This window comes from Tamandua tetradactyla, chromosome 1 (assembly GCF_023851605.1).
Source record: "Tamandua tetradactyla isolate mTamTet1 chromosome 1, mTamTet1.pri, whole genome shotgun sequence".
Lineage (NCBI taxonomy): Eukaryota > Metazoa > Chordata > Mammalia > Pilosa > Myrmecophagidae > Tamandua > Tamandua tetradactyla.
Genome location: NC_135327.1, coordinates 89,673,889 through 89,698,976, shown reverse-complemented (window position 1 = coordinate 89,698,976; position 25,088 = coordinate 89,673,889). Strand labels below are relative to the sequence as shown.

The window sequence follows — 25,088 nt, the reverse complement described above, 5'->3', positions numbered from 1 at the left end:
CCACCATGCCCAGCGCTCCCATTCGTTTTGTTTTGATTATACATACACACGAATATGTATGTACATACTCACGTTTGTTACATATTTCTTTATCTGGTGTTTAAAACAATGTTATTAAACATGTAGTTATAAAAATTTTAACATAATTCACTATTCAAAACAGAATCCCAGAATAGAATGGAGAGTAATATTTGAGCTTTGTGATAAAGTTATTTCTTATAAGAACTTTTCTACTTAAGATTCAGCTTGTATCCACATTTATGTTTTAAAATATTTCTGAGTAGAACAAATATGATTATTCCCTATAAATTTATATCTTTGTACAAATAATTAAATATATTTAAAATATTTTAAAATTTGAAGGGTTGTTTCAAGATCTTTGTTTCTTTCTATTGTACTATAACCCAAATAACTTATTTACCATTCTTGGCATATATTTTACCACAGATTTCATGTTGAAACTACTGAAAAGTATTAGACCATCTAAGCTTTGGCTGTTATTAGGCTGGTTCTATGAAGGTTTTAAGGCTACTCAACAATTTAATGTTAAATATTGTTTCTTATTTCTACTCTTATCATATGTAGATTAATCAGTGGAAAACACTATAAGCATAATGTTTTAACAGTACATTTTTATAACAGTACATGTACAAGAAGACTGGAAGGAAGAAATTATGGATCATTTCATGGTCAGTTTTACTGTATGAAAAGAGTAATAGAACTTAGAACAAGGTTACAGTGGTTTGTAACAGGCAATCTGTTTTATTTATTTATATTTATTCTAATCTGTTATCTTCAGAATTAACATATATCATGTGTTCTGGTCAAGGTTATAAAAAATTCCCTACAAGATACTTTGAACAGGCAAGTCTATAAGGTCCCACATTGTCCCTACATAAGTAAGGAAAAAAAAGCTAGAATGTTTTCCAAAGACTGGTAGATGAAAACAAATACAAGTGTACTAGAAAGAGAAGTGGTAATATTAAAAATTTCTCCATGAATGAAGGACTTGGACCTATAATACATTGAATTTTAAAAAGCCATATTTAAACAGGATAGGATAGGACAAGCTACAACGCAACTAACCTTGATAATGATGATCCTTATAACTTAACTGGACTTAAAAGAGTTTCATTGACTTAAAATTAGAGGATGGCTGATCAGAGGTTATCTAAATATTTATTTTATAGTGACTTCTCAATAATTGCTAAAAGCAAATTATATACTTGTTTCTGCATTCCTTTTTTCATTCATTAAACCATTCATTCACTTAAATATTGACCATGTGACTACTCTGTGCCAAACACTCTTATTTGAGCTAAGCATATGATGATGAATGGTATTAGACTATTTTCCTGTTAGTTTTAGGGACTATTACTGTTTTAGAATATCACTTTGATAGCTACAAATACCTCCTTCAGCTAGTCAATTCATCTCGACAACTAAATTCTGTTCTTATTTCAGTCTTAGCTGACAGATGCATAGTAGTTAGCATGCTAAATTCAATAACTAACCCATAACCCACTGAAGGCCAATGGAGGATAAATGTCACCTAGAAACTTAAACACTTTTCTCATCAGTGTGTCCTTTCTGAGTAAGAAATCCTGCCTCAAGAAAATCAAGTTTCAGATAATGAATAGGAAAAAAAGCACCAAGACCTCACTTTCAGGTATGCTATTTTCTACTATTAATACCTATTAGACTGGTTTATTGTAAATCACTGGGGCCAGAAAGAAAACCAGTGGCCAGAGGCATTGGCATCCCTGCTTCTGTATACCATTCAACTATTCATTTCCAGAAAGTAAGTAGTGAATATCCAAATACACGTGGAGTGAAAGAGTGATGAAAACTGTACATGATTGAGAAGTTACTTTCCCTAGAAAACACAGTAGAGTGAAAGACACATGTATAAGAAATATAAAAATGACAGTTATACCTGCTTTGGATTCTGCAGTAATATATTATCCTTTCATCCCTAATACACATACAATGTCATTGTAGTATATGAAAAATTCTTCTGAGGAACTTGACATACTGGGCATCTTAGTCATATTTAGAATGTAGCCAAGAAATATAATCAGAGAATACTGTATGAAGTATGCAAAGAATATCAAAAAACTAAGAAAACATACTGTTGGAGTATACACTTTATCATCCCATCACTGCTAATTCCCCCGATCCCTTCTCCCAAATTCCACTTGGACAACAAAAATCCACCTGTGGGGTGGTAACATAAAACAACTATACTTCAAATTTGAAGGGCAGATTACTTTGAATTGTCCGAAGAACTTTCAATTTGATTATGGTAAAATTTTACGGATAGTAAGGGCCCCAAAATTCCCAGCATTAGTAATAAAAATAAAATGAATTTATTATATAATAAGGTTATAATATAAAATGTTGGTAAAGAAATGAAGCATTCCTGATGAGAATCGGAGTAAATCGGCTGACTGACGCCTAATCTGAATTAACCCTAAACATGATTAAGAAAAACCTAAAATGCATTTATTCTGACAATATATTTTATCTACAGTGATGAAACAAACTACAAATCATTAGTATACTTAATATTCAAAAAGCAAGAACTTCTAAAGAAGCTGATATTTTGCCAGCCTATTCACAACTACAGCAATATTAGATTATTTTATATCTTGCAGATACACTGGGACAAAGTAGTGATGAGTATCTACATGGTACAGTCACCATCTTTCTGGGCTTAGCTGGGCAGCACCAATCCAATAGTAATCTCTCAAACTACTGACCAACTTCAAAGTTTAATTCTTTTTAAGCTGCGATTTTAAAATATAACATTGAATTTGGATTAAAAAATAATTCATAAATTCTGTTTATAATAATGTATTGTTATTCTTAAACTAAAAATAAATTAAGGGTTAGTACAATTCACAATGTATATATAGTATAATTAGTATTTTAACCAGACAAAAAAAGTACTAGTACTTTTAATTTATGTATGTGCTCATCTCCATAACTTTTTAATTACCCCAGTAGTATCCTAAAAATGTTTACCTGTAGTTTTCTGAAAATGGCTCATACAAAAATTAGTTTAAATTCCATAAGAATCTTGGTCAAAAGCTCTCAAGAGAATCTTGTTGGTGTGTATAGGTTAGTTTGATGCCCCAATACATCCCAGAGTAATTTGGGCAAAGAATAAAAAAGTATTTGCAAAGTCCCCTTGGGGACTGGGGAGAAAGAAGAAAATACTAAACTTAAAATGTTCCGCATTTGGGGGGAGGGACAATAGCTAAGAGGAGGTTTAGATTTCCTATTTGGCGAGGGTGTGTTTGTCGGTTTTCTTTCTCTTGGAAACTGAAATTATGCAAAATGAGAGTTGATGGACTGCTGACTTTGGGCACTATATATGATCCCTGGTGAATGCAGGTGGCTGGGGGTGCACTGACCGAGAAGTAGATTGGCTAGCAATGGTATATACTTATGAACAAATTTTGTCCTGCTATGGAAAAGGAATGAAGTCATGAAGCAAGCAAGTCATGAAGCAACAATGTGAATGAATGTGTGGGACATTTGACGAGGCAAAATAAGCCAGAAACAAAAGAACAACAATGCTATAGTCTCCCTTAGAAAATGCTTACAAGAAAACAGGGGCCTAGATTTTAAGCATTTATAGCAGACATATTTAGTCCGGAGTGGTAATAATCTGATATATATATATATAACCTGATATTTAGAGATAAGAATGAAGCTGATCAGGTTGGGGTTAAAGTAATTCAGAAAACAGGGATAAGGAAGACAAAGTTTATATTTTAGAACCACACATATTCTTTGAGACCAAAAGAAGAAAAGTTTATTTGGTCTGGAACTGAAATTTTCTGTAGCACATAATCTAACTCAACCAATCTGTATAGCTCATTTCAACAACTGAAACACAGGAACCCCAGAATAAGAAAGAGGTCCTTTAATCTTGTATAGCCTAATGTAATACCTGTATACATCCTAGAGTATATTAAGCAGAAAATCAAAAAGTATTGGCAAAGCCCCTTGAGGGACGGGAGAAAAAATATGGAACTACTAAACTTTACCTTCAGGAAATCCCCTGATACCGTGTCAAACTACAGGGATAGCCAAATCAATAGGCCATGACCTTGATCTTGAGGCTTAATCTTGTGAGGCTTATGTAGGTAGCGGAAAACTACAGGTATGCCTAAGAGTTACTTCTAGAGGACCTCTTTTGTTGCTCAGATGTGGCTTCACTCTAAGCACAACTCTGCAAGTGAAATCACTGCCCTTTCTTTGATGTGGGCCATGACAACCAGGGGTGAAAGTCTCCCTGGCGACGTGGGAGTGGGTCCCAGGGATGAATCTGGCCCTGCACGTGAGATCAACAATTCCATCTTGACCAAAAGGGGGAAAAGAAGTGTAACTAATAAAGTATCAGTGGCAAAGAGAGTTCAAATAGAGTCAAGAGGCTACTCTGGAGGTTGCTCTTATGCAAGCTTCAGTGAGACCTTGCTATTTATCATAACCTGCCAAACCCCAACTGGGACCATTCCTGCCAATCCTAAAGAACACCTAGGGCAATATATAAGATTCCACAAGGGTTCCATGAGCTAATGTAACTACTGTAACTTTCCAGAAACCTACAACATCCAAATGGGTCCCTGGACAAGATAAGTCCTGAAACCTAGAGGGCCAAGCTCTCCAGAACATCAGCTAGTTCATCTCCCTATCCCACATTAGTGACAGAGATTTCCAACATGAAGTTAGAATGGCCATAGCCCAAACACCCCTAAAGAGAGGGATAGAAAGATCAAAGTGATGGTGGAGTTATACAGAGAAGAATAGGATTTAATAAATATGATTGCTGAATCATTAAATTGACATCTCTTTTAGTCTTCAATATCTTAGAGCAGCTAAAAGTAAAAACCTAAATTGTAGAATTGTAACCCATGTCAAACTCTGAAATCTGTTCTACAACTAATTGTGGTGCTGTGCTTTGAAATGTGTTGTTTTGTAGATAGGTTATTTTTCACAAAAAAAAAAAAAAAGAAAGAAAAAAAGTCAATTGTGGTGATAAAAAAATATTTAAGCCTTCTAGCCTCCTATATTCTGGAGGCACTAGAAGGAAAAATACGAGATGATGGTATGGTAGCCCACAACAAACTCTGGGATCTATCCTGTAACTTCATGCTGAAGAGTGCTTTGAAAACTACGGATTTTTTATTTCTTTGCTTTGTTTATATGTTATACTATACAATAAAAAAGTTAAAAAAAAATTCCCCATCTGGAGAATTCCTGACATTCTTGCAAGCAGTGGAGACAGCCAATTCAATAGGCTGAGCTCTTAATCTTGGGGCTCACCCCTATGAAGCTTATTACTGCAAAGGAGAAGCTAAGCCTACTAATAATTATGCCTAATTAATACATTGCCCAATATGTTGAGATAAAAAAATAAGGAAAACTCAAAAGAGGCTGACGTGACTTTTACTGGGGCCAAAGGAGGAAGAGACAATTGAGCTGGCCTTTGGAAAAGCAGGATTTGGATATGCTAAAATCGGGGAGAAGGAAAGGTAGGAAGGAATCGAAATACAGAATCTAATGTGGGAAAAGAGAGGTAGTTCTATTTGTCTAGAACTTAAGTATGTACGGAGATGAGTGTATCTGGAAGGAGATATTTGGAGCCAAATCATGAACCATTAAGAATAGCATCCTAAGAAGTTGTCAATCTAAGAGATCTATCAACCTTTTTAGAAAAGCAAACCCAAGGTAAAAATTGAATAAATTGATGTATTAATGCAATTTAAAAAAATCATGTTTTGGCTTTTTTCCTTCAATAGTATGAACAACTGTGTGGGTTGACTACATTACTACTTGCTTTGAAGAAAGACATCTGCTATAGGGTTCTAGAACACAGGTAACAACAAATTATATAAAGGGTACTATTACATTTTTTTCAATGCTAGGAAATTCTTATATCACTTGTAATTTTTAAAAAATCAACTCGAGCAAGAAATGTTTTAGACTGGTTTAATCCTACGCATCAGAGATTTATGCTCTACCCAAATGAATCAACTGGCAGTCATACAAAGATGAATACAAGGATCATGTCTATACATAAGGCTGAACCTCGAGAAACTGCCAATATCGGGCTATATTTGACCTTTAAAAAGGGCAATTTTATATGCTTCAAGCTAACAATGATAATTAAACTGAGGATGATTTAATCACACTCAGAGAAGGCTATCATATCCAATCATGCAAAGGTTGAGGGAAGTTAGGATGAAAAAGAAATTTATTAATTATACCACAAAGCATTTCGTTTGCTAAGTCATATTTTGGTTTATAGGTTCAAACAAGAAAAAGAAAGCGAGGGAGAAAGAGAAGGATGAAAAGACAAAAAGAGAAGGGGAAGAATGACAACAAGCACAACAAAACAGAAAAAGGAAATGAAAACACCATATACAGTTGTCTTCTTTAAAAGAGAGGGAAAAAATGTGACTTTTAATATTTTTGTCATCATGAATCCAGAAATCAAAGATAATTCTTCTTCCCAAATGTACAAATAAATATCTACTTACATGGTAAAGACACTTACCAGCATAGTACAGAGATTAATGTTTACTGAGTGACTATGTGCAATTAAGCACTTCACATATTTTTCATTAAATATGAGTAAGAACAACATTGAGGTTGGTAGTTTCACATCCATTTCTTAAAAGCCAGGTTACTGCCCTTGTTCAAATGTATGATAGAGATTTGAAAACTGGATTGAGATTTGAAGTCAGTGCTGACCCCAAAGCCTCTATTTTTCTTACTACATCCTAATGACTTATCATGTAATGAATTCTAATGTCCCATAAAAAGTTTTTTCTTTTTAATTTGAATGCTTATCATTTTAATTCAGAGGCCTAAGATAAAATATCTTACACTGTATGATTTAATGAGTTGCTGATGAGCAAAACAATTTAGCATAAAAAGGAATAGGGTAGCCATTTTATATGCCAAGAAACATTATTATAATACACACTATATTTCTAGCTAAAAAATTATTCAAAGCTAAGTTGAAATTCAATACTTGATATCTGAGACTCCATTGTGTGCCAAGCACTGTGAAGAAAGATCTGTATAAATTTACAATCCCATAATTAATTACCTGGTTAGGGACAGAGGTAAAAGTGGTGAGGATTCACCATTAATAAATGGAACTGAAAATATTTCAAATACCCACCATTTTCACATGTACAGGAGACTCTTGATTAGTCATTTCTTGATTATCCAATCTTCTGGATATTCCCAGGTGATATCACAGCAAAAGGGAAAGAAAAGGTACATGTGACATACATACATTTCAGGCTCTTCCTTTATGTTAATGGCATACTAAGGTGGTACTTTTGGTATGAGCTAAAGACCAAGTTATTGTAGACATCTTTCTTCTGTTCCAAAAAGCTCAGCAAAGGCTTTACTCTATTTGATAAAGTTTCGGGTTAAAAATTGGTATGGAAAAATTAAAAAAGAAAAACAAAACAAAACAAAGAAATTGGTATGGAGAACTTGAAGCACTCCAATAAAAACTTACATGGTATTAAGGATATATAAATAAACAGTTAAAGTGAAGTATATATTTGCAAGAAAATGCTTTATTTCAGGAATATTTATCATCTTTTCTCTCTACATGAAAGAATGAAGTTTGTGGGAAAATTATATTACTACTACTGAATTAATGAAGGAAAATATAAATAAAACAGAGTACAGAAAAACAGAATATACAAAAGTCCAATGTTTCCTCAAAATTTCTTATATTGAAATCTTTAATTTTGTGAAATGATATAACTAAGATCTGAATCATATTTGAATCTAGCAGTGTCTGGTACAAAATAGGCATGCGATAGTATCTGTCAAATGAATAAGCATTTTAAAGATTAGGGTTAGGTTTACATGCATTTGTTTTTTAAAACAAAAGAAGTTGTTTTAAAAACATCCCAAATTATTCTATTTTTTCTTTTTGGATTATTAATACCAAGGGAAAGTGCATATTTATTTTTGTTCCATAATGACTTTACTTTTAATTTATTCCTTATCTAGAGTAAATTTTAAATTTATAAAATTTTAAAATCAAAGCACTTTTAAAAAGGGCAAATTAGTTGAAAAATCTCATTTTTTCTTGAACTCCAGTAATAGAACTGGACATTAGATCTGTGTTCTTTATAATCAAAATGTATTATAGCATCTATATCAAATTTTTTCAGACTCTAAAATCAGTCTTCTTCTTCCAATTTAAGGTCTGTGATATTGGGAAACATCTTTAAAAAAGGACTTTTCTTTCTCTCCCAGATTTGTCTATACCATCCATTCACCTACCTACTAGATAATCTTAAAACATTTGATTACCACCTCCAAAATGAAATTATAATGGTAGTTTGAGGTTCAGTAGTCTCCAGTTTAAGTTATTATAGTCAAATTTAAGTTAACATTCATTGGTCTCACTTCTGTCATTGTCATCTATCTTTAACAAAGATGTCATAGGAGCTATGTGCAAGTCTGCTTCTTTATTTATAGACACCAAAACATACAATATTAAATGATTATGGCTTTTCTTTGAAGTTTAATATCTGAAAAAGGGCTTGAATTTTTCAGAAGGCACTACTTAAATATTAAACCTTTTATATTAGCTTGAAAAAGAGGAAGAATGTGGAAAAATACAGTAGAGTTGATAAAAATGCCACATAATCTGTGAAACATTTAAGAAGTCCAAAGGAAAACAGAATTCAAGCAATGAAGAATAAATTTTAATATCTGGGAATCTAAATTGTTTTTTTTTTTAGCATGCTGTATGGCGGGGGTCACATTTCATTCTTTTTTCATTTGAGCATCCCATTATTACAGCACCATTTGTTGAATTTTTGGTTCTTTGTTTTTGTGTTTGTTTGTTTTGGGGGGAAGTGAATGGGCCAGGAATTGAACCAGGGTCTCCTGCATGGCAGGTTAGAATTCTAGCACTGAACTACACTTGCACCCCTAAGTGTTTTTTATTGTTGTAATTGTTACACATAGTCAGGCAGCATGGCTTCTCCCCATCCCTAAAGTAGCGCTCTTTTTTAGAGCATTCACTTTCAGTTTGTTTTTTTTAAGGCAATGTGAGTAGATAAAAAATTAATCTCCCTCTCATGATCTCTTCTAAATGTATTTAAACAAAACACAAACAAAAAAAACTATCAGAAATTGGATAATGGCCAAATTTAGGGCACTATTTTTGATAAGGACACCTAACAGATCATACATACTATGCAAGTTTTAACTAAAGATCTTTTATTCTTTCCAATCCTCAATGGCAATTCGACCAGAATTTATTCTTGTTCAAAGACAGTCTCACTTAAATTGATACTTTAGTCCTTATATAAAAGCAGCTGAGAGGCTTTATCATTATAAAAGTGTAAAGACTAAGCATAAATGTCAGCAGTTTGGCACTATTTGAAGGAGACATTGACAATTAGGGCAGGGTATTTTTAAACCAATGGGCTGTAAACCTACACTTGGTATATAAAGTTCTGGCTTGCTTTGCCAACAGTCATCTGTCACAGATGCTTCAAGAGAAGAGCTGTTGAAAAAAAACACATCAAGTGTAGAAGACATGTTCAAAAATAGAAGATACTATGTATGAACTATGAACTCTCTCTCTTAAAGGAAGTTTTAAAGTTTTAAGTCTTTGGAATCTTTAAATGTGGATGATTAATCTCTGTAGCTGGAAAGTGATTATTTTGTATACTTTCAGTATGAGGTTAAGGTCTGTACTATACCAGGATTTATTACAAGGAATATGTAGGACAAAGTTAAAGACTGGAGCAAGAGGTAAGAAGAATTTCATTTAAATAGTGCAAATCTGATAACTGAAAATTTTAACTATCATTTTATTTCATTCTGAGATGATTAACTTTATCTTTAAAATATAGTTAATAGATCAATTTATGAAAATTTGTTAGGTCTACATGAAAAAAATTAGTTGCTTTAAAACAAATTTTAAAGTTATCTGAATGCAAATTAAAAACTTATAAAGGTCTATTTAATTTTGACTTATAGGGAAATGAAAAAAATTAAATTCATTAATATAGCTTAAAAAGTTATGACTGCTTTAATTTTGGTACTTGCGTAAACATGTATATTAACTACACTGATAAGGTACTGAAATTCCAAATGGTAAGGTGTTTACTATTTATGTAAGGCATGTATTACTGTAATATGTACAGGGTATTGGCACCAATATTAAACATCCATGATGAATCCATTTTTACATTTATCCTTTTCCAGCAATCTGCAATACTTGTTTTAAACTTGGGTTTAAAAAAAAATGTCACTATCTTAGGGTGATTGGGGTGGGGATGGAGAAGTAACACTTCCTTCCATACATGGAAAATCCAACTATAAGGTTCAAGGTTATTTCAGTAGGGCTGTAAATCAGTTTCTTGGGGTATTTAAGTAATACTCCCTACTATGATTTTTAACACAGCAGTGAAGGGGAGAAAAAAATAAACAACCTGGAAAATGAAACTTCTCAATACAAATATGAAACAAAAATGAAACTGAATTGCAAAAGGTGGGAGGAGAGAAGGGAGGAAGAGAGGAAAAATAGATTTCAAAAACTAGTTATTTAAAATATTCACCTACCCTTGTATCCCCTATATCTAATAGCATTTTTTGAAGATGAAGAAACCTAAGGCACATGGACATTTAAATAATTTATACTGATTAACCTTAAATCACTCTAAATTCTACTGTACTTGATCTTCCAGAGACACAGGGTTTGGTGGGTATAGGCTGCCAATATAAACAAAGCAAATTGCTTTAAGATATGGACTGCTGAATTTATCTAATTTTTCTGACTTAAAGAAAAAACTATATAAAATATGAAGAAGTCAATCATCTAAATCCAAATTAGCTTTTACAGCAATACACATATTTAAATCTTAACTTTCAGAACACAATTTGCTATAAGCCTTAGGGATAGTAACCCATATTTTATCAATTCATAAAAACATACTAGTATAATCCCATTCTTTGATATCCTGAGTACAGTTTACAAGCACAAAATAAAAATTAATCATCTTTTTTACTGGCTGTAAGGAACATTCCAAATTCTATGGACATAAGTCTAATCCTATGGGTACAAGCAAAACTGAGTAACACAGCAACTGAATTGACAATAAAATTGGTTGGATCTTATAGTACGTAGGCTTTCCTTTGGAAAGAGGGTACTTTGCTTTTTCTTAACATCAACATGTCAAACAAGAAGTTCTTAATAGTAAATCTTATAATTACTGATACCTAAGACACTATGAAGTTTTGTACATTCATGTATTTGCAAATTATAAAGAAACAGTTTTGAATTTTACTGGATCATTCTACGTTTCTTTTGTAAACTTGTATTTTAAAATGCCTAAAATTTCAACAAGATACTGAATCAAGTAAGAATCATATAAAGTTAAACAAAAGAAACTCATTTATTTACAAGAACTATACACACTTCTGAAGGCAACCCACACTTACCCTGAAGGTAACCGGACAAGCTACTCGAACGAAAGAAAATTCTTCCTGTCTGAGAAGCACTAATATAGCACAAGGTGCAACTGAGGGCGGTTCCAAAAGCCTTAACTAAGCCTTATGCAAAAACAGTCTTGTGACGCATTACTACACAGTGCTTCATTATGCTCTGGGCTACAGCCTTGCTAGCTCTGAGCTAGTCACTAGTCAGTCTACACTACCCACCATCAGTTGAAATAACTGTAATGGTAGGGAGAAGGTAAGTCTGCAACATCACAGCTCTGGGAACTTGCACTGCAAGAAAACAGGAAACTCTACATTAACCCTTAAAAACACTCCTTTCTGGGGTACAAGGGTAGTTCAGTGGTAGAATTCTCGCTTGCCGTGTAGGAGACCTGGGTTTGATTCCCAGCCTGGGCACTTCCAAAAAAAAATTTCAGCAAATGGAACTGCAATGATGGGATAGTCACATGGAAAAAAGAATGAAATGTGTCTTCCACCATATAGCATACAAAAACAACACAAAACAAAAAAAACTTCTTTTCCTCATGGAGTTTTGCAGTTTGTTGGTATAGTTGTGTGATATGTGCTCCTTTCTGTCTGAATACCATCTTTCAATAAAAAGTAAAAAAGATTAGGTCATATATGACACACAAGTAAAAAGATATGATGTAATGTATACAAGTGTGGTCAACAGCATGTTAATAGTCTGTTAGTTAATAGGACAGTGGGATTTAAAGTGACTTTTATATTTTCTTCATATTTTCCAATATTGCTTGTAAATTTTAATGCCATCCATGGATTTGCTATAAAATAGGAAAACAAACCATGACAATTTTTATTTTTTTAAAAATGAAAAATTGTTATTTTCCTTTTAGGAAAAAAGTAGTTAAACTGTTGAGAAGAAAACAATTTTTTATTTTTTAAAGAGAACCAGTCTTGCTTTTAACCTGAGTTGCATAAGACACATCAGGACCTGAGAGATAAGTCAAGCTATAGGCTCTGAGAAGCCTTTATCATTATGAACATAGCTAAGCTACATTTCTGTAAATAAATTTTTATACCAGCCTCTCTCTACTATACTCAAGAGAAATCTAACCCAGGCTCTATTTCAGTAATGAAACTCTGCAAAGCAGCATTCGCTATTAAAAACAAAACAATTTTTTAAATCATTTTTTAAAAAGCCACTAACTGGGGGTGGGTGGGGGGGTGGGCAATGTGGCTCAGTGGCACAGTTTTCACCTGCCATGCCAGAGACCCAGGTTTGCTTCCTGGTGCCTGCCCATGTAAAAGAAAAAAAAAACAAAGCCACTAACAAATTATCCAAGTTTGACTTCTGCCAAACATGAAAAAACTGGCACTGCTATCTTATTTGAATAAAATTAGAAGATTCATAACAAAACATTCCCCTAAGAAGAAAACATTATATTCTAAGTAATGGAGGCTATGAAAGGAATAATAAAGTAGTGGCTCAAGGACAGCAAGGCATTTCACTTTTAAAATACTTTGTTTTTTGTTTAAATATTTTTATTGAGGTATCTTCACATACTATACAGTCCATCCAAAATATACAATCAATGACTTACAATATCATCACATAGTTGTGTGTGTGTCATCATGATCATTTTTAGAACATATGTGCCACTCCAGAAAAATAAATAAAAATGAAAAAAAAAAACAAACCATACATCCCATACCCCTTCCCCCTCCCTCTCACTGACCACTAGGTATTGCAATTGACCCAATATTTTTAACCCCTTATCCACCCCCCATTATTTATTTATTTTTTGTCCTTATATTTTTACTCATCTGTCCATATGCTGGATAAAGGAAGTGTTAACCACTAGGTTTTCACAATCACATGGTCATACTACAGAAACTAAATAGTTATACAGTCTTCAAGATTCAAGGCTACTGGAACACAGTTCGACATTTTCAGGTACTTCCCTCTAGCCACTCCAATACAACATAAACTAAAAAGGGCAATCTATATAATCCGTAAGAATAACCTCCAGGATAACCTCTTGACTCTGTTTGAAATCTCTCAGTCACTGAAACTTTATTTTCTCATTCTCTCTTTCCCCTTTTTCAGTCAAGAAGGTTTTCTCAATCTCTTGGTGCAAGGTCTGGGCTTATCTTGGGCTTTCTATCCATGCTGCCAGGGAGATTTACACCCCTGGGAGTCATATCCCACGTCTGAGGGAGGGCAGTGAGTTCACCTGCTGAGTTTCTACTACATTTTTGTACACTGACCCAAGTGGGCTGAACTTATGCAATATTTTATCTCTAAGAAAAACAGTAACCTGCAATCACAAATTCTTATACTGATTATTCAGATTTAAAAAAAAATTTTTTTATTGATTTAAAAAACAAAAACAATTACAGGAAAGAAACACAAACATTCCCAGTATGTGATAATTCCATTCTACATACATAATCAGTAATTGATTATTCAGATTTTATTTGGTGATATCCCCTGGAGTCATGTCCCATGTTGTGAGGGAGATTTACACCCCTGGGAGTCATGTGCCACATAGTGGGTAAGGCAGTGAGTTCACCTGTGGAGCTGGCTTAGAGGGCTGGGGCGGGGGGGGGGGGCAGAAAGAGAGAGAGAGACCACATTTGAGCAACAAGAGGTTCTCTGTGGGTGAGTCTTAGGCATAATTATAGGTAGGCTCAGCTTCTCCTTTGCAGGAAATAAAATACTTCATTAAAAATTATTATAAATAGCTAAAATGTATTCTGTTTACTATACCTCAGGCACTTCTAATAAGCACTTGATATTCCTCAACTCATATAACATTAATAAAAACCATAGAAGGCATATCCTACTAGTATCCTCTTTTTACAGGTGAGCAAATTAAGGCTTGTTGCTAGCAAGTGTCAGAAACAGATTCAAACCCATGACCTTATGACTCTGAAATCCATGCTTGTAAACCACAGGACAATTCTGCTTTTTGAGATCACTATTTACAGACATATTGAGATATTCATGGTCTACTATTGATTGAAAAAAGGTATGAGAGTGCCTATAACAAGAGTTCAATTCTGGGATGAAAAGGCATCTTTCTTTATATAATCATGGGATAGTCTGAAACATACCACATAAAGAGATCATCTTTGATAGGATTAAGGTTTTTTTTTTTAATTTTATAAAATAAATGAGTTCCTTAGGAAATTAAAATGGTTTATTTAAAAAGTTAGCATTGTGATGATTAAAAAAATTATTCCTTCTAGTGTTCTATATTCTGGAGCAGCTAGAGGGAAAAATCTGAGAAGATGGTATGGTAGTCCATGACAAACTCTGGGATCTGTCCTATAACTACTTGTTGAAGAGTGCTTTGAAAACTATGTCTTTTTTTTCTTTCTTTGCTTTGTATATATGTTATATTATACATTTTAAAAAGTTATAATAGTAGCATGTATCATGTCCACAATGAAGGAGAAAAAAAATTAAGCAGAGCCAGTCAAGGTCAAAAGAATGGATTCTGTTTGAAACAGCACTTCTAAGGTGGACACAGAAATAAGAAATTCAGCGAGTTTATTCTACACTAAAGCAAAACAAAAAAAAACTATATGGCATGAAAAGAAAGTTGGCTAGTGTCAGGTCAAGAGGAATGTTTTGATTTCTACGGGTAGAAGATGGTTTTGGCTCTGCTGGTGCTCATTTGAACAGGGTAGGGTGACATTAATGAGGGCAGAGAGAGAGGGAATGGGGGTGTCATTTCCTGCCAACAAGAGACTTCCATTTAACTCTACCCACCAACCCTGTGTTAGTGGTGGGGGGTAAAAGTCAGGATGAGGTATTTGGTGGGGTGCACCTTGAGAAGGGACTAATATTTACGTGTAAATATGCAATATGCAATGGCCCTTTATGTACATTTTAATTTACTTAGTACATTCTAATTTACTTAGTAAAATCTTAAGAGAAAGATAACAGTTTCCCTTTTTATAGAAAAGGAATCTTAAGTATGGAAAAATTAACTCACTTATGTATGTGACTTTGAACAAGGGATGGAACACTGGTCTCTCTATCCAACCCTCTTTTTAAAACCATATCATGATGTCTCTAGGCAATAGCATATACATAATACAAAATGAGAAGGCTACAGATGTCTATGAATAAGAATGTTTTGAAACTATGCTACAGAAAAGGAGCAAGACAAAAGCAAGGCACTAAATAAAAGTAAATGAATTTCCTTTCAAACAAATCTGGCGTAACTTTTTTTTTTTTTTGAGAAGGAATATAAAGGATATCAAGAAGCCATGAAGGCAACTCTTCTTTAGCAGCACAATGGACTTTCATCTCTGTATACACTGGGCCCTGTTGTCTTGGTATTTATTTACTCATTGTCATAGTAACAAATCACTTACATTGCACCTAAAGGTAAAGTCTAGATCTGAAATTCATAAGCCAAAGAACTTATTTAAATTTTTTGAAGTTTATTTTTTCTCTTATAATACTGCCTTTATCAATAGAGAAAGAAATGTATAACTAGTTAGAAATTTTTAGATACTGAGAACTTGGAAAGCTAAAAATCATTCCTTCATATTTTACCATCAGGACGTTTCTCAGAAATTTGAAATAATGAAAGAAAAAACCGCAGAAAAATCAAATTTATCAATTTAAATCTTAATAACTTATTAATTGATGGATCCTTTTTGTCTTTAATATCAGAGCAGGGAAGAAGTAAAGGGAATAAAGGTATTTCCATAACTGTTACATATGAAATAAGTTCCTTCATAATCTCACATAAAACCTGCCATAAGCACAGTTATTTTTCAATGATCCAAATTACGACTTTACTAACTCATAGTTAGGTTACCATAATCCAATTATCATTTGGCCACGGAATGTATTTTTAAACTTAGATATGAAGAGAAGCTGACTGACACGCTAGGAAATTATTCCAAACAAAACAATGAAGCCATCCACATAAGGAAGACAGAAGAAAGTAGGAAGTGAAATACATTATTCTCTATACCAGCTCTTGCAAAACTTGTTCTTGCTAATTGTTACATGATGTAACAGAAAGCAGATTTTTTAAATATGCAAAACATCAAACTGGGCATCAGACTTCTCTTAGAATCTCCCTCAAGAAAACAATAATCAACTGACTTCAATATTGTGATTGTTCCAAATAGAAGTGAAACAAGGTATTACAAATGTTTTTATGAGTATGGGTTTAAAATATTAAACAAGGAGCAAAAACAGAGATAAAATAATGAATTATTACATTTTTAGAAAATGAAAGGCAAATGAAGATTTTTCTCATGTTTGTTTTTCATTTAAAATCATTCCAAATATGTATCCTTGTAGGTGACTGTTGGTGAAGTTGACTGCTGCATTTATGAATTTACAACACAGACATGAAAACTGAAGAAAACCCCTGGTTCCAACTTAATGCATTTCTTAAAGTCTGTGTAAAAATATACGACTAAAGCAACTTCATTTTCAGAAACTCAAATTAAATTCATGAATATGATCTATATTTTATTTACATCCTTATTGAAAGCCTTAAATTCTTTAGTGTCAACTCAGAGTAAATGACATTTATGTTGCATCGGGTTGGTCACGTTTAAGAAAATATGCTGTATAACAATATTATAAATCAAGAGAGTCTTTCCTAGCTCTCCTTTCAAATGCTCTGTTATAATCATTTAAGATGTTTAACAATGCTATTGTTATTTCCATTTTATAAGAATTGGATCTTTGTGCTTGAAATGGAAAAAGAAGAAAAACTTTGGACTTCTTCCACATTACACAGTTGGTATTCTATCTACTAAAAAGAAACAGTATTGTTTAGGATTTGCTATTTTGTTATTAAAAGTGGCAAAAAGGTTAAGTAATTTAAGCTTTTGTTTTATTATTGGTACATTATATTCAGTACATATAAATGAATAACACAAAGCTAGATTTAACTTCTATCCCCCCTTTTTGGTGTGCCAGATAAATTCATTAAAAAAATATATATATATATGCACATATAAAGTAAGAAATAATATAAAATAAAGAAAACAGTGAAGACAATTATTTTGGTAAGTTCATAAATTCACAACCACGAGCAAAGAATTCTTTGAAATCATATGGGGAGGATCAATGGGTGATAATTTGAATTTTAAAAATATACAAAACAAAAGAAACCACAAAATATAACCCTTTCACTTTCTTTAATATTAATAAAGTAATGTAGTATACCAAAGTATTTTATTTAACCTTAGAAAAGTTTTGATAACACACATTATATTCAGCAAAGAGATGTAACAGAACAGAATCTATAAAAATAAGTTTTATCAGAGAATGGCCTTTAAAAATCTTCAAAAGGATTTTTATACCAAGGACCTCTTTCTTTCAAACTGTTAAAGAGGAGATGGTTCCCCATGACAGATAAACTATTCAACAAAACATAAAAAATGTTAAGCCATCCAATTTCATTTAAGACGCTAACTAGCATAAAACTTTGAAGCAAAAACCTAACAAGGAGCACAAAAAACGGAAACATACTAACGATCACTAATGAACATAAAGTAAATCAGTTAAGTCAGAAACAAACCAAATTCAACGTTATGATAAAATAAGCAGTTAGCATTACTAAATCAAATATATTCCATGAATAATGGAAATCAATTAACAGTAGTTACTGAGTAATGATAGGATCACAGGTGACTGTATTTTGTTCTTCATACTCTGGTATTTTCTAAATTTTCTGTCATGAATATGTCTTACTCTTATACCCAAAAGAAAATAAAAAAGATAAAATAACAAGGTGAAAGTGAATATGCTACTACATCCTTGGGAGAAATGGACATGACATATAAGTCACGTTTATGAAGGTAAAATGAAAATAATATACTGGGACAAAATTATACCTTATTATTTTTCAATAGCCTTCTTCATTCTATGGCTAGGAGGGCAAGTTAAATCAGCAAGACTCACGAACTATTTAAACAATATCCTACATTCTCCTCTCACTCTGTCTAGCCAATGATTGAAGTCATAATATGTAAATGAGGATTCAAGTACAGATTAAGCCCTGTAAAACATTCTAGAGATTTAATACACTGGTTTAAAGGAGCTATTTAAAGATTTGAAAAGGTGGGTTTAGGATGCTCAAAAATGGAAGCAAAACAACAAACTTGGAGAAAATACATTTCCAACATATTCTAATGGCTAAATATTTTTATAAAGTAAAGACCTCTTGCAAATCAAGAAAAAGACCCCAGACAATTCAGAAAAGAAACAGCCAATTATTTTTTAAAGTTATAACTTTGAAATTAATAGAATGATGTCTACTACCAGGTAAATAGGAAAAAGATACTTGCATACACTGCTGCTGGAAATGTAAATTGGTACAACCTTGCTAGAGGGTAATCTGATAGCACTTTCAAGAGAAGGGTCTTAGATTTGTGCACCTCCTTTGACCCAGCAATTCTATCTAAAGAAACAATCATAAACATGGGCAGACAATAGAAGGGTGTTCGCTGACACATTATTTATCATAAATAAAATCTGGAGACAATATAAATGGTCAACAATGAAGAAATGGCTTAGTAAATTATGATACTTACATGTGAAGACATAAAATAATATAAATAATAATATAATATAGCCATTAAAATGTAAGTATAGATTTATTGGCAAAAAATATTTATAACTGAATAATCATGTAGACAACCATTAATACAGTGTGACCTTATTTGGGAAAAACGAAACTTAATATTTATGTACACAAGAAAAGGAAGCATAATTATTAAAATATGACTTCCCTATCAAGAATATATAAAGAGATTCTTCAACTCAACAACAAAAAGACAAACAACCCAATTAAAAAATAGGCAAAAGACATTATCAGACACTTCTCAGAAGAGGAAAATACAAATGGCTAAAAGGCAGATGAAAAGATGCTCAACTTCACTGGCTATTAGGAAAACGCAAATCAAAACCACAATGAGTGACACCCACTAGAATGGCCACTATAAAAAAAAAAAACCCCAGAAGACGCCAAGTGCTAGACAGGATGTGGAGGCAAACATTCACTGTTAGTCGGAATGTAAAATGGGGGTACAACTGCTTTTAAGGCAGTCTGGCGATTACTAAGAAGCGAAGTATGGAATTGCCATATGATCCAGCAATCCCTTTACTAGGTATATATTCAGAGGAACTAAAGGCAGGGACACAAATGGACATCTGCACACCAATTTTTATAGTAACATTATTAAGATTGCCAAGAGACGGAAACAGTTCAAATGTCCATCAACAGATGAGTGGCCAAACAAGTTGCGGTATATACATGTGATGGAATATTATGCAGCTGTTAAGATACAATAAAGTTATGAAGCATGTAACAACATGGATGAACTTTGAGGACATTATGCTGAATGAAATTATCTGGAGATCAAACGACAAATACTGTACAGTCTCAACAAAATGAACTAGCATTAGTGGGTGAACTTTGAAAGTTGAAGTTAAGAACACAGGTTTGGCAACTGATAGAGTAGGAAAGATTTGGCATGGTGTGTCTGTATTTTATTTTATTTTTCAGGTGCACAGTCCAGGAATCGAACCTGGGTCTCCCAGATGGCAGGTGACCATTCTACCACTGAACCACCCATACACTCTCTGGTCAGAACCTTCTGCTGGCTTTGCCCTGCTTGAAATAACATTTCAAGCCCTTAGCATAGTGTCCAATATCCACATCATTTCTCTGTTCTCTCTACCCACAACCTGGTATCATTCCAAAGCTGTCATTTCAGAGCTTTGTACTCTTTCTCCTCAAATAGCTTATTCTCAAAACAGCTCAATTATCTTTCCTGCCTTTGTCCCCATCACTGTCTCCCCAGTACTTTCTCTATCGTTACAGCCATGGACGCCCCCACCAAATCTCTATGTTCCTCTGTGGCAACAAGGCTGAAAGATGTACTTTTGTATCACAAAGTACCTGTCACATGGTTGGCAGTTGTTACAGTGTATTGCACATGATTTTGATGAATTCTAAATAAAATAACAGACAAAAAAAAAAAAAAAGAAAAGAACATGTTATCGGGAAACATCTATACGGTAAAGATCGGGCATTTGGTACTGAGGGAATATAGATGGTGAAACATCAGATTGTAAAAATTCAGAAATGGATAGTACAACACTGACTGTAGCACAATAATATAAGTACACTGAATGAAGCTGAAGGTGAGTATAATTAAGGGAGAAGACTGGGGGCATGTGTGAAACCAGAAGGAAAGATAGAGGATAAAGACTGAGACAGTATGACTTTGGAATGCCTAGAGTGGACAAGAATGGTGATTAAATGTACAACTATAAAAACATTTCTGAATGAAGGAGAACAAATGAATGTCAACATTGCAAGGGGTTCAATTTGCTTCATACCTGCAAAGCAAATGCTCTACCATTGAGCTACACACCCTCATATTGTATGATCTCACTGACATGAACTAACATTAATGAGTGAACTTGGAGAATTTCAGTTAAGAATACAGGTTATCAGGAGATATCTCTACATGGGACACGACTCCCAGAGGTGTCTACCTTCCTGGCAACGTAGCACAGAAATCCTAGAATGAGCTAGGACTCAGCATCAAGGGATTGAGAAAAGCTTCTCAACCAAAAGGGGGAAGAGCGACATGAGACAAAATAAAGTATCAATTGCTGAGAGATTCCAGAGTCGAGAGATTTTCCTGGAAATTATTCTTACACATTATATAGGTATTATCTTTTTAGTTAAGGTGTAATGGAGAGGCTGGAGGGAACTGCCTGAAAATGTAGAGCTGTGTTCCAGTAGCCATGCTTCTTGGAGATGATTGTATATGATCTGGCTTTCACAATGTGACGGTGTGATTGTGAAAACCTGGTGTCTGATGCTACTTTTATCTACTTTATTGACAGATGAGCAAAACATATGGATTAAAAATAAATAAATAATAGGGGGAACAAATGTTAAAATAAATTAGTAGATTGAAATGCTGGTGACGCGTCGGGGGGTATGGTATGTACAAATTTTTTCTTTTAATTTCTTTTTCTAGATTGATGCAAATGTTCTGAGAGGTGATCGTGGTGGCAAATATACAACTATGTGATGATATTGTGAGTTATTGTTTATATACCAAGAATGGAATGATCATATGGTAACAATGTTCATGTTTGTATGTTGTTATGTTTAAAAAAAATTTTTAAATAAAAAAAACGCAGGTTATCAGGAGATAGAAATAGGGTAAAGACTGGGTAACTGGTACTGAAGGAATACAGATAATGGAACAGGACTGAGTGCAAAAATTCAGAAATGGACAGCACAATAATACCTGATTGTAGCACAATAATATAGGTACACTGAATGTAGAGTGTACAATGATGGTAATTAAATGTACAAATTTTAAAAATACTTTTGCATGAGGAAGAACAAAGAAACGTCAGTATTGCAGGGTGCTGAAAATAGATGGTATATGGGAAAAAGATCAATGCAAGGTAGGGTCTATAGTCAACGGTAACTTTGTAATATGCTTCCAATGAATGTAACAAAGGCATTATACCAAAACTAAATGGCAACAGGTGGGGATAATTGGAAAGAGGTATAGAATCTTTGTGAAAGAAAAGGAAATGTCCTTAGATAGAGTATGGTGGCAAAGGCATGTTTATACACAGAGGCTGAATTGTATGATGTGTGAATAAAACTATTTAAAAATGGACAGAGAGAAACAAATACTAGAGAAAAAGTGGAAGAAGAGATGGACCTATTCACTGTTGGTAAGGAAATGAGAGGTCTAGCTCCTTGGAGGGCAGTGTGGTGGTTCCACAGGAGGTTAGGGGTGGGTTTGACATATGATCTTGAAACCCGGTTGCTCAGTGTATGCTTGGAGGAGCTGAGGATGGAGACCTGAATGGACATTTGCAAACTGGTGTCTCTGGCAGCAGAGTTGCAGATCCACGAGGAATGGAGGTGGCCTAAGGGTACAATGATGGAGGAATGGAAGGGAGAGCTATGGTGTATACATACAATGGACTATTGAGGGCGGAAAGAAGGAATGAAGTTAGGCATACAACTAGATGAATGAATGTTTAAGAGCTGTATATCAAATGAAATGTCAGGGAAAAAAAAGTCATAATGCCTCAATCATATGGACTAACTATAATATAAAAATTTAGTGAACTAAAGTTGACAGCATGGGATATCAGGTTGGGGCATATTGTAAAGGGTCCTAGACTGTAAACTCTTATAGCAGTCACATATATTCAGGAGGTGTAACTGTTTATTTATAAATTTGCAGATATTGAGCTGTTTGGATATAACATGGTCTTTCCTAGAAACTTTGAGTATTTATGTGACACCTGAGACTCAGAGTTCAAGCTCTCAAACTATGAAAGTCAGCATTATTCTATACAGGAACTGTTTAAAAAGTTGGAAGAGTGATCAGACATTGAGTAGAGATACAAATGAAGCTGATCTGGATAGAACGAAGGTATATCAGAAGACTGAGTAAAGGATGATATTGTCTGAAGACTGAGTAAAGGATGATATTGTCTGTATTTTAAAACTTCAACTTCTCTGTGAGACTAAAGGGAGAGATGTTTATTTTGTGCAAAATTTATATCTTGGGTAGTGCATTTCCTAATTTAACTTTTATGGTCAGTTTAACTGAACACCGTAAGTACATGGAAACTTGAATAGGGCATGAGATTTTGTTGGTTTGTCCAGGTTAATGTGATGCCCTGATAAATCCCAGAGTGATTTGGACAATGAATAAAGAAGTATTTGCAAAGTCCCCTTGTGGGAATGGGGAGAAAGGGGAAAATATTCAACTTCCTTATTTGGAGAATTTCTGATATTCTTGCAAGCAGTGGGGACCACCAAATCAATAGGCTGAGCCCTTGACCCTGGGGTTTGCCCGTGAAACTTGTCTCTGCAAAGGAGAAGCTAAGCCTACTTAAAATTAGGCCAAAGAGTCAACCCTCCCCCCTCTTTTGTTGCTCAGATGTGGACTCTCTCTGTCTAAGCTGACACGGCAAGTGAATTCACTGTCCTCCCCCTCTACATGGGACATGACTCCCAGGGGTGTAAACCTCCCAGGCAACGTGGGACAGAAATCCCAGAATGAGCCAGGACCCAGCATCAAGGGATTGAGAAAACCTTCTCAACCAAAAGAGGAAAGAGAAAAATGAGCCAAATTTAAGTGTCAGTGGCTGAGAGATTTCAAGCAGATTCAAAAGGTTATCCTGGAGGTTATTCTTCCACATTGATTAGATATCTCCTTTTTAGTTTATGGTATATTAGAGTGGCTAGAGGGAAGTACTTGAAACTGTAGTGTTGTGTTCCAGTAAACTTTTATATTGAAGATGATTGTATAATGACATAGTTTTTACAATATGACTGTGTGATCGTGAAAACCTTGTCTCTGGTGCTTCTTTTATCTAGGGTATGGACAGATAGGTACAAAAAAATGGATAAAAAATAAATAATAGGGGGAATAAAGGTTAAAATAAATTGAGTACACTAAAATACTAGTAGTCAATGAGAGGGAGAGGTAAGGCGCATGGTATGTATGAGTGTTTTCTTCTTACTTTTTTATTTCTTTTGCTGGAGTGATGCAAATGTGCAAAAAAATGATCATGGTGATGAATACATAACTATGTAACGATATTGTGAGTCACTGATTGTACACCATGTATGGAACAATTGTAGGTCAAGAATGTTTGCATGTTTGTTGTTGGCATGTGCAGGCTCCTGGAATTGAACCCTGGTCTCCCACTGTTTATATGGTTTTTTTACAATAAAAATATTTAAAAAAAAAAAAAAAGATTGCAAGGGGTTGAAAATGGATGGTATACAGAAAAAGTACAATCAATACAAGCTAGGGTCTACAGTCAATGGTAACACTGTTAATATGCATTCACTGAACATACAAAGGCATTATGCCAAAAATAAATGTCAGCAAGTGGCATGGGGGGTGGGGTTTGCAGAAAGGGGGACATGAGGGAGGGGTATGGATTCTTTGTGAAAGAAAAGGAAATGTCTTCATATAGATCATGGGGGCGAAGGCATGTCTATTTACTTAGTTGGATAGTATGATGTGTAAATAAAACAGTTTTAAAATGAACAAAGACACACTCTGTCTAAACCAAATTCTTCAAATGAAATCATTGCCTTCCCTCCTACGTGGGACATGACATTCAGGGGTGAAAGTCTCCCTGGTGGCGTGGAAGATGAACCCCAGGGATGAGTCTGGTCCTGGTACCACGGGATCAATGATACCATCTAGATCAAAAGGAGGATAAGAAGTGTAACTAATAAAGTATCAGTGGCAGAGAGAGTTCAAATGGAGTCAAGAGGCTACTGTGGAGGTCACTCTTACGCAAGCTTCAATTACATTGCTACCTAGCATAACTTGCCAAACCCCAACCAAAAGCATTCCAGCCAATCCTAAAGAACACCTAGGGCAAAATATAAGATTCTACAAAGGTTCCATGTACTAGGGTAACTTTCCAGAAACTTACTACTTCCAGATGGGTCCCTGGACAAGGTAAGTCCTGAAACCTAGAGGGGCCAGACTCTCCAGAACATCAGCTACATCCATCT

At 34.1% G+C, this 25,088-nt stretch overlaps 1 protein-coding gene across 4 annotated transcripts in view; it reads right to left on the bottom strand.

The window, feature by feature from the left end:
- NT5C3A (5'-nucleotidase, cytosolic IIIA) overlaps positions 1–25,088 on the bottom strand; it is a 76,076-nt gene that overhangs the window by 10,774 nt on the left and 40,214 nt on the right. For 2 of the 4 annotated variants that reach the window (XM_077120196.1, XM_077120185.1), the window contains exon 2: positions 7,205–7,259. The exons of 1 other annotated variant lie outside the window; for it this stretch is intronic. In XM_077120196.1, the coding sequence (XP_076976311.1) occupies positions 7,205–7,240 (36 nt within the window). In that variant the 5' untranslated portion in view covers positions 7,241–7,259. Of the gene's footprint in view, positions 1–7,204; positions 7,260–11,514; positions 12,329–25,088 lie in introns of those variants that run through there. One more of the 4 variants, XM_077120192.1, reaches the window with a different exon arrangement.